This window comes from Piliocolobus tephrosceles, chromosome 16 (genome assembly GCF_002776525.5).
Source record: "Piliocolobus tephrosceles isolate RC106 chromosome 16, ASM277652v3, whole genome shotgun sequence".
In the NCBI taxonomy this organism is placed as follows: domain Eukaryota; kingdom Metazoa; phylum Chordata; class Mammalia; order Primates; family Cercopithecidae; genus Piliocolobus; species Piliocolobus tephrosceles.
In genome coordinates, this window is record NC_045449.1 from 62,002,565 (window position 1) to 62,014,569 (window position 12,005).

Consider the following 12,005-nt stretch of genomic DNA (forward strand, 5'->3'; position numbering starts at 1 on the left):
GGAAAGAATGTAAATGACTCATGGAGTTGCAATGATATAATAAAAAGCTGAAAAATTCAACATAAATATGTGATTAGTGTTATAATGCCCAGCATGATGATAATTCTTTTTCTCTTTTAAAAAATTTGGAATGCCTATAATCCCAGCACTTTGGGAGGCTGAGGTGGGCGGATTGCTTGAGCTCAGGAGTTCGAGACCAGTCTGGGCAACGTGGCGAAACCCCATCTCTACAAAAAATACAAAAATTAGCAGGGCGTGGCAGCACACACCTATAGTCCCAGCTACTCAGGAGGCTAAGATGGGAGTTTGAGGCTGTAGTGAGCTGAGATTGTGCCACTGCACTTCAGCCTGGGCGACAGAGTGAGACCCTGTGTCAAAAAAATAAAACAAAACAAAAATTGTGGTTTTTGACAATTATCTACCCAGTCTGACCATATCTCCAATATTTCTACAATGGGGTGTGTGTGCATGTAGGTGTGATAGGGAGTTTTGATATCTTCACAAATCCTTCCCAGCACTATTAGGACAATGTATTTGCCTGAGAGGACTCCATTCATTACCACCTCTGTCTCCATTGCTCTCAGCTTCTCTCTTGGTTCTCTTTGGTGACCAGGACTGAGAGCTTGAGTTTTTTTGGAATTCCTAGTACACTGAAGCTGTGTGCAATGCACTAACCATTTGTTATCTCCTTTAGACCACCAGCACCCCTATAAGGATGGCCCAGGCCATCCAGTGCTACAGATAAGGAGGTAACTCTGGGAGCTTAAGTAACTTGCCAGAGATCATGACTGGACTCAGACCATGACTCAGCCACACTGATGGGCAGCCATGGGTCAGATTCATTTCCATCTGTAAGATCAAAGCTTGAGCTTGTGTTGTTTTGTTTGGAGACAGAGTTTCGCTCTTGATGCCCAGGCTGGAGTGGAATGGCGCAATCTCAGCTCACTGCAACTTCCGCCTCCTGGGTTCAAGCAATTCTTCTGCCTCAGCCTCCTGAGTAGCTGGGACTACAGGTGTGCATCACCACAGCTAATTTTTGTATTTTTAGTAGAGATAGGGTTTCACCATGTTGGCCAGGCTGGTCTTGAACTCCCAACCTTAGGTGATCCACCCGCCTCAGCCTCCCAAAGTGCTGGGATTACAAGTGTGAGCCATCGTGCCCAGCCTGGTCCTAAACTTCTGACCTCAGGCAATCCACTCGCCTCAGCCTCCCAAAGTACTGGGATTACAGGCCTGAGCCACTGCACCTGGCCATGAGCTTGTTTTTTTTTTTTTTTTTTTCCAGGAGATGTTATTAGTTTAACTCTTATTTTTTTTTCCAACTGCTGAAGTTTCTCCAAATTCTGCAAATATGGCTTAAAATTCAAATTGTCCCAACCCATCTTATGTATTCCTTTTTTTTTTTGAGACCGAGTCTCACTCTGTCACCCAGGGTGGAGTACAGTGGGATGATCTCAGTTCACTGCAACCTCCGCCTCCCGGGTTCAAATGATTCTCCTGCCTCAGCTTCCCGAGTAGCTGGGATTACAGGTGCACACTGCCATGCCCAGCTACTTTTTGTATTTTTAGTAGAGACAGGGTTTCAGCATGTTGGCCAGGCTGGTCTTGAACTCCTGACCTCAAGTGATCTGCTGGCCTCGGTCTCCCAAAGTGCTGGGATCACAGGCATGAGCCACTGCACCTGGCCCATCTTATATATTGACAGATCTGGTATTACCTAAAGTCCCGAGCGTTGACTTCAGAAAACGCCAAGTTACACGCCATACACAGAGGCTGGGATTGAAGTGAGACCGCAGAGAAAGCCAGCAATGGGGCTACTGACTGGCGGGGGGAACTCTGCTTGACATCATTTAGCCTCTTTAGACCTCAGTTTCTCTCCCTGCAAAATGGAAGTAATAAAAAATAATGTCCCTAGCTCACCAGAGTCTTTGTAAGCTTTACAGAGTGGTCAGCTTGTCCGAGGAGCCTAAATATCTGTTCAGAGGGAATGGAAGAAAGCATTATGCATAGACTTTTACACTTGCAGGAAATGGCCAACCGGAAGAATCATCTGGGGCCAGAGTTGTATTTATGTGCATATGCATTGTTGCATTAAAGCATTTAGTTCTGCTCCATGAGTACGTAGGAAATGAATACTCTACGGTCTGTGGTTTCCACACAGCAACCTTCAAAGAGACTGTTATACTGACGTGGCCCTCCCTCTCTATGAAAACCTCAACATTGTGGAGCAGCCAGTGAACCTGAGCAGCCTTGCCCAGAAGTATGCGGAGAAAGCAACCCAGTTCATCCAGCAGGCAAGGTGAGGAGCCTCCCTCCCTCCCCAGGGCCTCCCCCTGCTTCCACCTACCCGTGCACACACACCATGTCCCTTGGCCTCGGCACGCTTGAGGCCATGACAGAGTTTTGCTGCTCAATAGAGATGGATGCATACATGTCTCCTATAAATAAAGCTGGAAAACAGCGCCTTCTGGAAATCTGCAGTCCTGGATTGGAGATTCCTCAGGTATGTTCCTAGAGTCCCTAGGGCTTATCCCTCTGTTGCTTTGATCATGTTCCACTGCCATGATCATTTTGTCCTCTCCTTCTAGGTTATAAGCTCCTCAAGGGTAGGGCCTGCCCACTGCACTCTGTGCACTGAAGGCATTTGTTGAGCTCACTAGCTGGCAGGATATATTACTTTTCTATCGCTGCTGTAACAATCAACCACTGATTTAGTGGCTAAAACAATGGTAACTTACCCTGCTACAGATCTGGAGGCCAGATGTCTGAAATGAGTCCTAGGGGGCTAAAATCAAGCCATCAGCAGGACTGTTTTCTTGGGGAGTCTCTAGGGGAGAATTCCTTCCTTGCCTTTTCCAGCTTCTAGCATTTCTAAGCTAGGGCCATATCATTCTCAACTCTAATTCTGTTGTTCACTTGCCTCTTAGTCAAATCTCCCCTCTGGCTCCCACTTAGAATAACACCTGTGATGGCGTTTAGGGTCCACCAGGAGAATGCAAGGTGATCCCCTACCTCAAGACCCTTAACATAATTCCACCTGAAAAGTCTCTTTTGCCATACGTTCACAGATTCCAGGAATTAGACCCTGCTTATCTTTGGGAGCTATCCTTCATTCTACCAGACAAATGTTACAAATTCCCGCATCTAGAAGGCACAGATAGGTAACCTTAAAGAGGGAAGCAGGATAAATGTAAGGCATTAGGGAGTGGTGGGGTCTACAGCGAACCCATAAGCACATGCCCCATCTGCAGGGGGCGGCTACTACCTAGCTCCAGCTGCTTGGCGCTTCTTTGTGAAAATGTGAACCTGGAATATCAGATCTTCTCATTTTACAAGAGACATAGGATACCTGGCTTTTATGTGAAATCTCCTGATCTTGAAATATTAGAAAGTACTAATTAACAAAAGGCTGGACGTGATAGCTCATGCCTATAATCCCAGCACTTTGGGAAGCTGAAGTGGGCAGATTGCTTGAGTCTAGGAGTTCAAGACCAGCCTGGCTAACATGATGAAACCCTGTCGCTACAAGCAATACAAAAATTAGCCAGGCGTGGTGATGTGTACATGTTGTTCCAACTACTCGGTAGGCTGAGGACGGAGGATCACTTGAGCCTGGGAGGCACAGGTTGCAGTGAGCCAAGATTGTGTCACTGCATTCCAGCCTGGGTGACAGAGCAAGACCCTGTCTCAAAAAAAATAAATAGAATGAAAAGTAAAATAAAATAAAAGTAAATAGGAATAACGAAGAAGTGGGCCGTGTGCAGTGGCTCATACTTGTAATCCCAGTGCTTTGGGATTACACTGGGTAATCCTCCCAGGTGGGAGGATCACTCGAGGCCAGGAATTCCGGACCAGCCTGGACAACCTGGTGAGACCTCGTCTTTACAAAAAATTATAAAAAGTGGCTGGGTGCGGTGGCTCACGTCTGTAATCCCAGCACTTTGGGAAGCCGAGGCGGGCAGATCACCTGAGTTCAGGAGTTCGAGACCAGCCTGACCAACATGGTGAAACCCCGTGTCTACTAAAAATACAAAAATTAGCTGGGAGTGGTGGCGCGCATCTGTAGTCCCAACTACTCAGGAGGCTGAGGCAGGAGAATCACTTGAACCCAGGAGGCGGAGGTTGCGGTGAGCCCAGAATCTGCCATTGCACTCCAGCCTGGGTGACAGAACAAGACTCTGTCTCAAAAAAAAAAATTAATAAAAATTATTAAATAGCTGAGTGTAGTGGTGGGAATCTGTAGTGCCAGCTAACTTGGGAGGCTGAACTGGGAGAATTACTGGAGTCCAGGAGTTCAAGGCTGCAGTGAGCCATAATTGCGCCGCTGCACTCCAGCCTGACACATTGAGATCCTGTCTCTTAAAAAACCCCCAAAACCCAAAAAACAAGAAAGCAAAAACAAAACCATACCACAGTGTATCTCTAACAAATCATATATGTGTGAGGGTAGCTGGCTTACAACCTCTGTCAGATGTCAGGGCAAAGAATGGACATTGTGAAATAATGGACAACTCCAAAATTGTGCAGTTATTTGGAGGGCACACCCACAGACTGTGGGGTGGAAGTGCACACACACGTGTACCTGCACACGTGCACACGGTCACCCTCCCCTCCCCTTCATAACTGCCTTCTGCTGCCTTCTAATGACCCCATATGTGTTCATCTTATCTTCCTCTCAGGATTCCACTCCTCAAGGGCAATGCACTCCAAGAAACTTGGTGTTTTCTATAGCCTTAGCCTAAGCGGGCAAGAAAACACGTGCTGCACGGCTGTCCACTTGGACAGAATTAAAAAGGGACTCGACCTGTAGTGATCACAGCAGCCCCTTGAATATGCAGGAATCCCCCACCCCTCACTCAGCCACATGGGACGTTTTTAGAAGCTCAGCAGGGAGGGTAGAGGCAGCAATGCAGGAGGTCCAGGCATCCTGTTTTCTTGGTAATAAAACCTATTTAAGGATTGAATCTCAAAAGTAGCTTCAGACATTGCATCTTAAGGGTTTATCAGGACTTTCTGAGAACACTGTTGTTTTATTTCAGATTGTCAAGAGTAGAAAGGGCAGAGCCTCTTCTCCCATCTGGAGGGTGAGCGTCTCCCAGCTCACTGGATCTTTGGGATGGTTTCAGGCTCCTGTGCCCCATGGCACACGGATGCTTCAAGGCTAGTGGGGACAGTCTCTTCTGCTTTTGTAGTGAACCAAACACCACTGTGTTCTTAGGGGAAGGAATGGGGACTTGGGACTGTTTAATGCCCCCCGCCCCGAAGTGGGCATAGGGCCTGGGCATCCACCCGTTAATTAACCAGTTAAAAGGCAAATCAACCAACAGCCTATTATACAAAAGAGGGGAACAGTTTTGTTACTTCATTAACTGGTTATCAAGTGAAAAGTCCCGAGTCCTGTTGGCATTTAACATTACAGAAGGAAATCCCCAGAAATGCTGGCTTCTTTGGGATTTCCACATGCCAGATGGTTTTCTGAGCATCAGCAGAAAAGGCCCCCAGGTCCTTGCCCTTCCTCCTCCATGACTCTGGCCCCTGCCTCAAGCCCCTCCCCCAACTTGGACCTGTTTGTCAAAACCACCAGGTATCCCCAGAGTGTGGCTTCCCACTCTTCCCTGACAAGGGGGCCCAGGACTTAGGGAGTTTTTACTTGGGTCTTTGGTTGGCTTTAGTGTCTCACCCAAGACCCTCGACGTAGTACTTGGGTATCACTGCTGGTCATTCAGTTTACTTGACTTTAGACCCTTCATCTGGTAGCAATGCTGATTGCTAATGCTTGATCTGAGTTTTTTAAGCAGCAGGCAAAGCTCTGAATAGGACAAAGGAGCAGGTAGAAGGCATGGGCTCCTGGGTCCCAGAGCTAGCTGGGCCTCTGTTCCTTATGAGGTCTGGGATCGTGCATTGCGCCTAAGTGGGGAATACAGGGCTTAATAAGCAGGAGTGTATCGGGCATCAGAATGAGCAGTGGCCCAGGATGTTTCAAATCAGATATTTCTTTGTTTTTTTTGAGACTGAGTCTCTCGCTCTTGTCGCCCAGACTGGAGTGCAGTGGTGCAATCTTGGCTCACTGCCACCTCTGCCTCCTGGGTTCAAGCAATTCTCCTGCCTCAGCCCCCCAAGTAGCTGGGATTACGGGCACATGCCACCACACTCAGCTAATTTTTGTATTTTTAGTAGAGACGGGGTTTCAGCATGTTGGCCAAGCTTGTCTTGAACTCTCGACCTCAGGTGATCTACCTGCCTTAGCCTCCCAAAGTGCTGGGATTACAGGCATGAGCTACAGTGCCTGGCCTGAAATCAGACCTTTCAAACAAATCAATATTCCATGGTGTCATGTACTACACGTTGAAATCCTAACTCTTAGTGGGGTGGTATTAGGAGGTGGGGCCATTAGGAGGAAATAAGGTTTAGATAAGCTCATGAAAGTGAAGCCGCCATGTTGGGATTAGCGTTTGTATTAAAAGAAGAGAAAGAGACGATGGTGTGCTCTCTCGGCCATGTGAGGATACAGTGGGAAGGCAGCTGTCTGCTAATAAGCCAATAATCAGCCCCTTACCAGACAATGGACTTCCCAGCCTCTAGAACTGGGAGACCTAAAGTCAGGCATGGTGGCTCATATCTGTAAGCCCAGCACTTTGGGAGGTCAAGGGTCGGAGATTGCCTGAGCTCAGGAGTTCAAGACCAGCCTGCACAACATAGTGAGAATGCCGTCTCTACAAAAACAAAACAAAACAAACAAACAAACAAACAAACAGGAAAATCTTTCTGCATTCTAGAACCTGGAAAAAGAAAAAAAGAGGCCAGGAATGATGGCTCACGCCTGTAATCCCAGCACTTTGGGAGGCCAAGGCGGGTGGATCACATGAGGTCAGAAGAAGTTCAAGATCAGCCTGGCCAACATGGTGAAACCCCATCTCTATTAAAAATACAAAAATTAGCCGGGCGTGGTGGCACATGCCTGTAATCCCAGCTACTTGAGAGGCTGGGGTAGGAGAATGCTTGAACCCAGGAGACGGAGGTTGCGATGAGCCGAGATCATGCCATTACACTCCAGCCTGGGCAACAAGAGCGAAACTCTGTCTCAAAACAACAACAACAAAAACAAAAACAAAACAAAACTAACACCCAAAAAACAGAATTGGGAGAAGTCGATGATTGTATACTAAGCCATCCCAGGGAGTGGTATTTTGTTATAGCAGCCCAAGCAGGCTAAGACACAGGACACGCATCTTTTGGAACTAGGTCCTCGGGATGCAGAGACGGAAGACGTGTTCCAGTCTTCATGAGCTCATGCCTGGGATCTGCAGAAGTCTCTGTTTTCCTTGATTCGCTACTCCCCTTCATTGCTGGCACCTGTGCTTGCCTAAGCGCTCCCTGCTGTGGTGCTGCCCCCTCCGCATCTTGCCTCTCACCCAGCTCCCAACCGACACCAACCTATGTCAGGGATTCAGGTTCAGATCCAAAGACCATACTTACCCCCAACCCCTCTTTCTCCTTTCTCCTGTTAGAATGTGGAGACAAATCTCTAGTGATTGACAAAATAAACGAATGAATAGGGATGCAACCATATCGAACGTCTCCCCCAGGGCTGTGCTTTCTGCCTTGTGTGGTCACCACACACCGTCTTCCAGGTCCCACTGTCTCGGGGAACTTTCCCTCCCCTCCACACCCCAAACCCCATTTGGTTCCCCTGTTACACCTTCCACAGCACCTTGTATTTATCTTCCATCACTCCTACGGGCTGAGTATTCCTTATCTGGAATGCTTGGGACTAGAAGTATTTCAGATTTTGGATTTTTTAAGATGTTGGACTATTTGTATTATACTTAGCCGGCTGAGCATCCCTAATCCTCCCGTAAGTATTTCCTTTTGTGTCAGGTCAGCACTGAGACAGCTTCAGAGTTTGTAGTATTTTGGATTTTCAGATTTGGGATGCACTACCTATACTCAATTTTTCAATAATCATCTTATTTATTTTTTAGTTGCCTTTTTCTCTTTCCTGGTCTTAATTAGATGTTAAGCTCCAAGAGGGTGGAAATCATATCTATTGTGCTCATTGCTCTGTCCCCCGTGCCCAGTTAGAGCTTAATAAATATTTAATGAATGAATGAATGACTAAATGAACGAGTTACTTTCTCCAGCCCCAGTGACGTGCTGCTGTTGTGCCAGGGATTCGAATGTGAATTAGACATGTCCAGTCTCTGAGTGATTTCCAGGCTAGTGGGGAACCAGATATGTAAAAACATGCTTTAATGCAGGTTGTTTGTGTCTTATTAATACTGCAAGAAGCAGGGAAAAGGGCTATGGCATGGATGGGGGCAGAGAGGAGGCAGCCAACTGTGACCTGGGAGCGAAGGAGGAGGACTGTTGGTGGCTTTGGGGTTGGATCTTAAGAACTGATTAAGTGTTTTTAGGCAAGATAACAGGGAGAATACTGCTGAGAGAGGAATAACCTAGATGAGACACAGGAAGTAGGTGAGGTGCTTGGGACACTGGCATATAGCAAGAGTCTTTGAGGGGGAAGGGACCGAGATAGGGAAAGCTGCAAAGGCTGGGTGAGGAGTTTGGATTGACCCTGCAGGCTGAAATGAGTCCTACTGTGTTTCTTATTTTTCTTTTTTCTTTTTTTTTTTTTTTTTCTCTTTTGAGATGGAGTTTTGCTCTTGTTGCCAAGGCTGGAGTGCAATGGCGTGATCTCGGCTCACCGCAACCTCTGCCTCCTGGGTTCAAGCGATTCTCCTGCCTCAACCTCCCGACTAGCTGGGATGACAGGCACCCGCCACCACGCCCGGCTAATTTTGTATTTTTAGTAGATGGGGTTTCTCCGTGTTGGTCAGGCTGGTGTTGAACTCCCGATCTCAGGTGATCCAACTGCCTCGGCCTCCAAAAGTGCTGGGATTACAAGTGTGAGCCATCGTGCCTGACAGCCCTAGTACGTTTCTAAATAGGGATCTGCCAGATCAAGTCTGGGTTAGAGAAGGTTGTCTGTGATGCCAGGGTCTAGTGGAAGATGGCAAAATGGTGGGGCGGGGGACAAGTGATTATTGCAGCAGTCCAATTCAGAGAGACCCCTTGTCCATCCATCCCCAGGGAACCACCACCAGAGAGGCCGGTGGGCTGACAGCTGCAAGTATTCATTTCCCCCTGCATGGGGGAAGCCCGGCCTGCAGCTCCAGGCCTGCCTCCCTGCACCTAGGCACCATCTGGGGACACTTCTTGAGAGATGGGTGCCTCTTACCTACCCTTTTCCTCTTCGGATCAGATGATTTTCCCCACCCTTAGCTGTCCCTGCACCATAATCTTCCGTGTGTCTCCACACCCTGCCGCATCCTCTTGCTCTCCTGGAATGTTTCCTGTGTTATCTTACTTGTGTTTTTCCTTCTCTACTCACAAAAATAACACGTGTTCCCTTTTGGAATCTCAGAAAACTGAGACAAGCAAACAAAAAAAAATCACCCTGAATTCCACCCCGGAGATAACCTCCTGTTGTTGTTGTTGTTGTTGTTGTTTATTTGAGACAGAGTCTTGCTCTGTTGCCCAGGCTGGAGTGCAGCGGCACAATCTGGGCTCACTGCAACCTCCGCCTCCTGGGTTCAAGCCATTCTCTTGCCTCAGCCTCCTGAGTAGCTGGGATTACAGGCACGCATCACCACGCCTGTCTAATTTTTGTATTTTTAGTAGACAGGGTTTCATCATGTTGGTCAGGCTGGTCTTGAACTCCTGACCTCAGGTGATCCACCCACCTCGGTCTCCCAAAAGTGCTCGGATTACAGGCATGAGGATAACCTGTTTTAATAGCTTTGATTATGTTCTTCTAGCCTCTTTCTATGCTGGTGCATAAACATATGTCTCCCTGGTTTTATTAAGGTATAGTTGAAATGAACGTATTTTAAAAAATGAAAGTGGAGCCACACTGTGATATAGTCAGTATTTTTTTTTTTTTTTTTTTTTTTTGAGACAGAGTCTCGCTCTGTCGCCCAGGCTGGAGTGCAGTGGCGCGATCTCGGCTCACTACAAGCTCCGCCTCCTGGGTTTACGCCATTCTCCTGCCTCAGCCTCCCGAGTAGCTGGGACTACAGGCGCCCACCATCTCACCCGGCTAGTTTTTTGTATTTTTAGTAGAGACGGGGTTTCACCATGTAGACCAGGATGGTCTCGATCTCCTGACCTCGTGATCCGCCTGTCTCGGCCTCCCAAAGTGCTGGGATTACAGGCTTGAGCCACCGCGCCCGGCCAGTCAGTATGTTTTTAAAGCACCAGGTGTCCCTCACTCTATTTTCCATTCAGCGCAGGTGCATAATGAAGAGGTGACTTGCGGGACAGATGCCCCCAAGGGACTAGTCTGTGTGGGCTCTGCCTGATGCCATGTTTTGGAATCTAGCCTGGCATCAGGATGCAGGGAAAGAGGTACACCCTTGGGCACCATTTATACTTACTACTGCTGGCATGTATTCAACATTATTAACAAGGAAGCAGCCGGGCGCAGTGGCTCACGCCTGTAATCCCAGCACTTTGGGAAGCCAAGGCAGGCGGATCACTTGAGGTCAGGAGTTCGAGACCAGCCTGGCCAACATGGCAAAACCTCATCTCTACTAAAAATATAAAAATCAGCCAGGCATAGTGGCACGCGCCTGTAGTCCCAGCTACTCAGGAGGCTGAGGCAGGAGAATTGATTGAACCCGGGAGGTGGAGGTTGTAGTGAGCCGAGATCATGCCACTGCACTCCAGCTTGGGAGATAGAGCGAGACTCCATCTTAGAAACAAAAAACAACAACAAAATAAGCTACCATTTATTAGATGCTTAGTGTGGGAAGTTACACAGCAACTTTGTTGGGGAGGTCTGATTGTCCCCATTTTATAGATGGCGAGGGTAAGTTAATTGTCCAGGGCTATACAGTCATGAAATAACAAATCCAGAGGTTTGGATGCAGGATTCTCAAGGCTGTGCTCTTCATCAGCCTGTGCTGTGCCATCTCTCATAACTGCCCTTCTCTGTAAGCCTCTGGCTCAGGGTGCTAATGTGACTTTGATAATGGGTGAGAATTTGGAAGATGATGATGGATGGTGAAGGGTGGACAGCAGGACCGCTCCTCACCTATACACACGGTGAGCTGATTTCTAAGAAAACAGCCACAACCTGTAGCATTGGCCAATTCCTGGGATGTAAATACTCACTCTCACCGTGGCTGATTTCCAGCTATGGAGATGTCACTGAATGTGGCATTGAGAAATGATGGGCAGTAGCAAGCCATTGTATGTTATTTCCACCACACAGATACAATAGATCTAAATAAGCCCATGAGCATACATCATAGTAGAATGTAGTAATTAGGAAGTGATAAATGGTGAGAATGTACCACCTTTAAAAAATATTATTTATTTATTTATTTATTTTTGAGACAGAGTTTCGCTCTGTTGGCCAGGTTGGAGTGCAATGCACAATCTTGGCTCACCGCAACCTCTGCCTCCTGGTTTCAAGCAGTTCTCCCTGCCTCAGCCTCCCGAGTAGCCAGGATTACAGGTGCCTGCCACCATGCCTGGCTAATTTTTGTATTTTTTAGTAGAGGCATGGTTTCGCCATGTTAGCCCAGCTGGTTTCAAACTCTTGACCTCAGGTGATCTGCCTGCCTTCGCCTCCCAAAGTGCTAGGATTACAGGTGTGAGCCACCACACCCAGAAAAAAAATAAAATTTATTTAATTGTAAACTTATATAATTCAATTTTTAGCAATGGCCGTGTTTAACAACTGGTTTGCAAAATTCTTGAAATTTGAGCCAGGTTTAGGCACCACTGCAATATGGAATCTACCTGAAAATTACAAAAAGACACCCCTTCTGGCTAGGCACTGCCCTGTGCAGGGTACCAAGGCAGTAGATTGTAAGCTGGAAATAAGGACCCATTCACTCAGCAGGATGTCCTGATGCAGGTCACAACCTGCACAACTGTACATGACCATCCCTGGGAGAGGGGTCACCAGGCACTGCAAATCAGTGCTATGCGAAAAA

The 12,005-nt window shown here is 47.5% G+C and overlaps 1 protein-coding gene across 9 annotated transcripts in view; it reads left to right on the top strand.

The window, feature by feature from the left end:
- Positions 1-12,005, top strand: part of ARSG (arylsulfatase G) — a 117,831-nt gene that overhangs the window by 65,306 nt on the left and 40,520 nt on the right. For all 9 annotated transcript variants that reach the window (XR_002731578.1, XR_002731579.1, XR_002731580.1 and 6 more), the window contains one exon: positions 2,162-2,299. Coding sequence is in view for 6 of the 9 variants with exons in the window: in XM_023211968.2 (XP_023067736.1) it covers positions 2,162-2,299 (138 nt within the window). In the remaining 3 variants the exon portion in view is untranslated. The remainder of the gene's footprint in view (positions 1-2,161; positions 2,300-12,005) is intronic.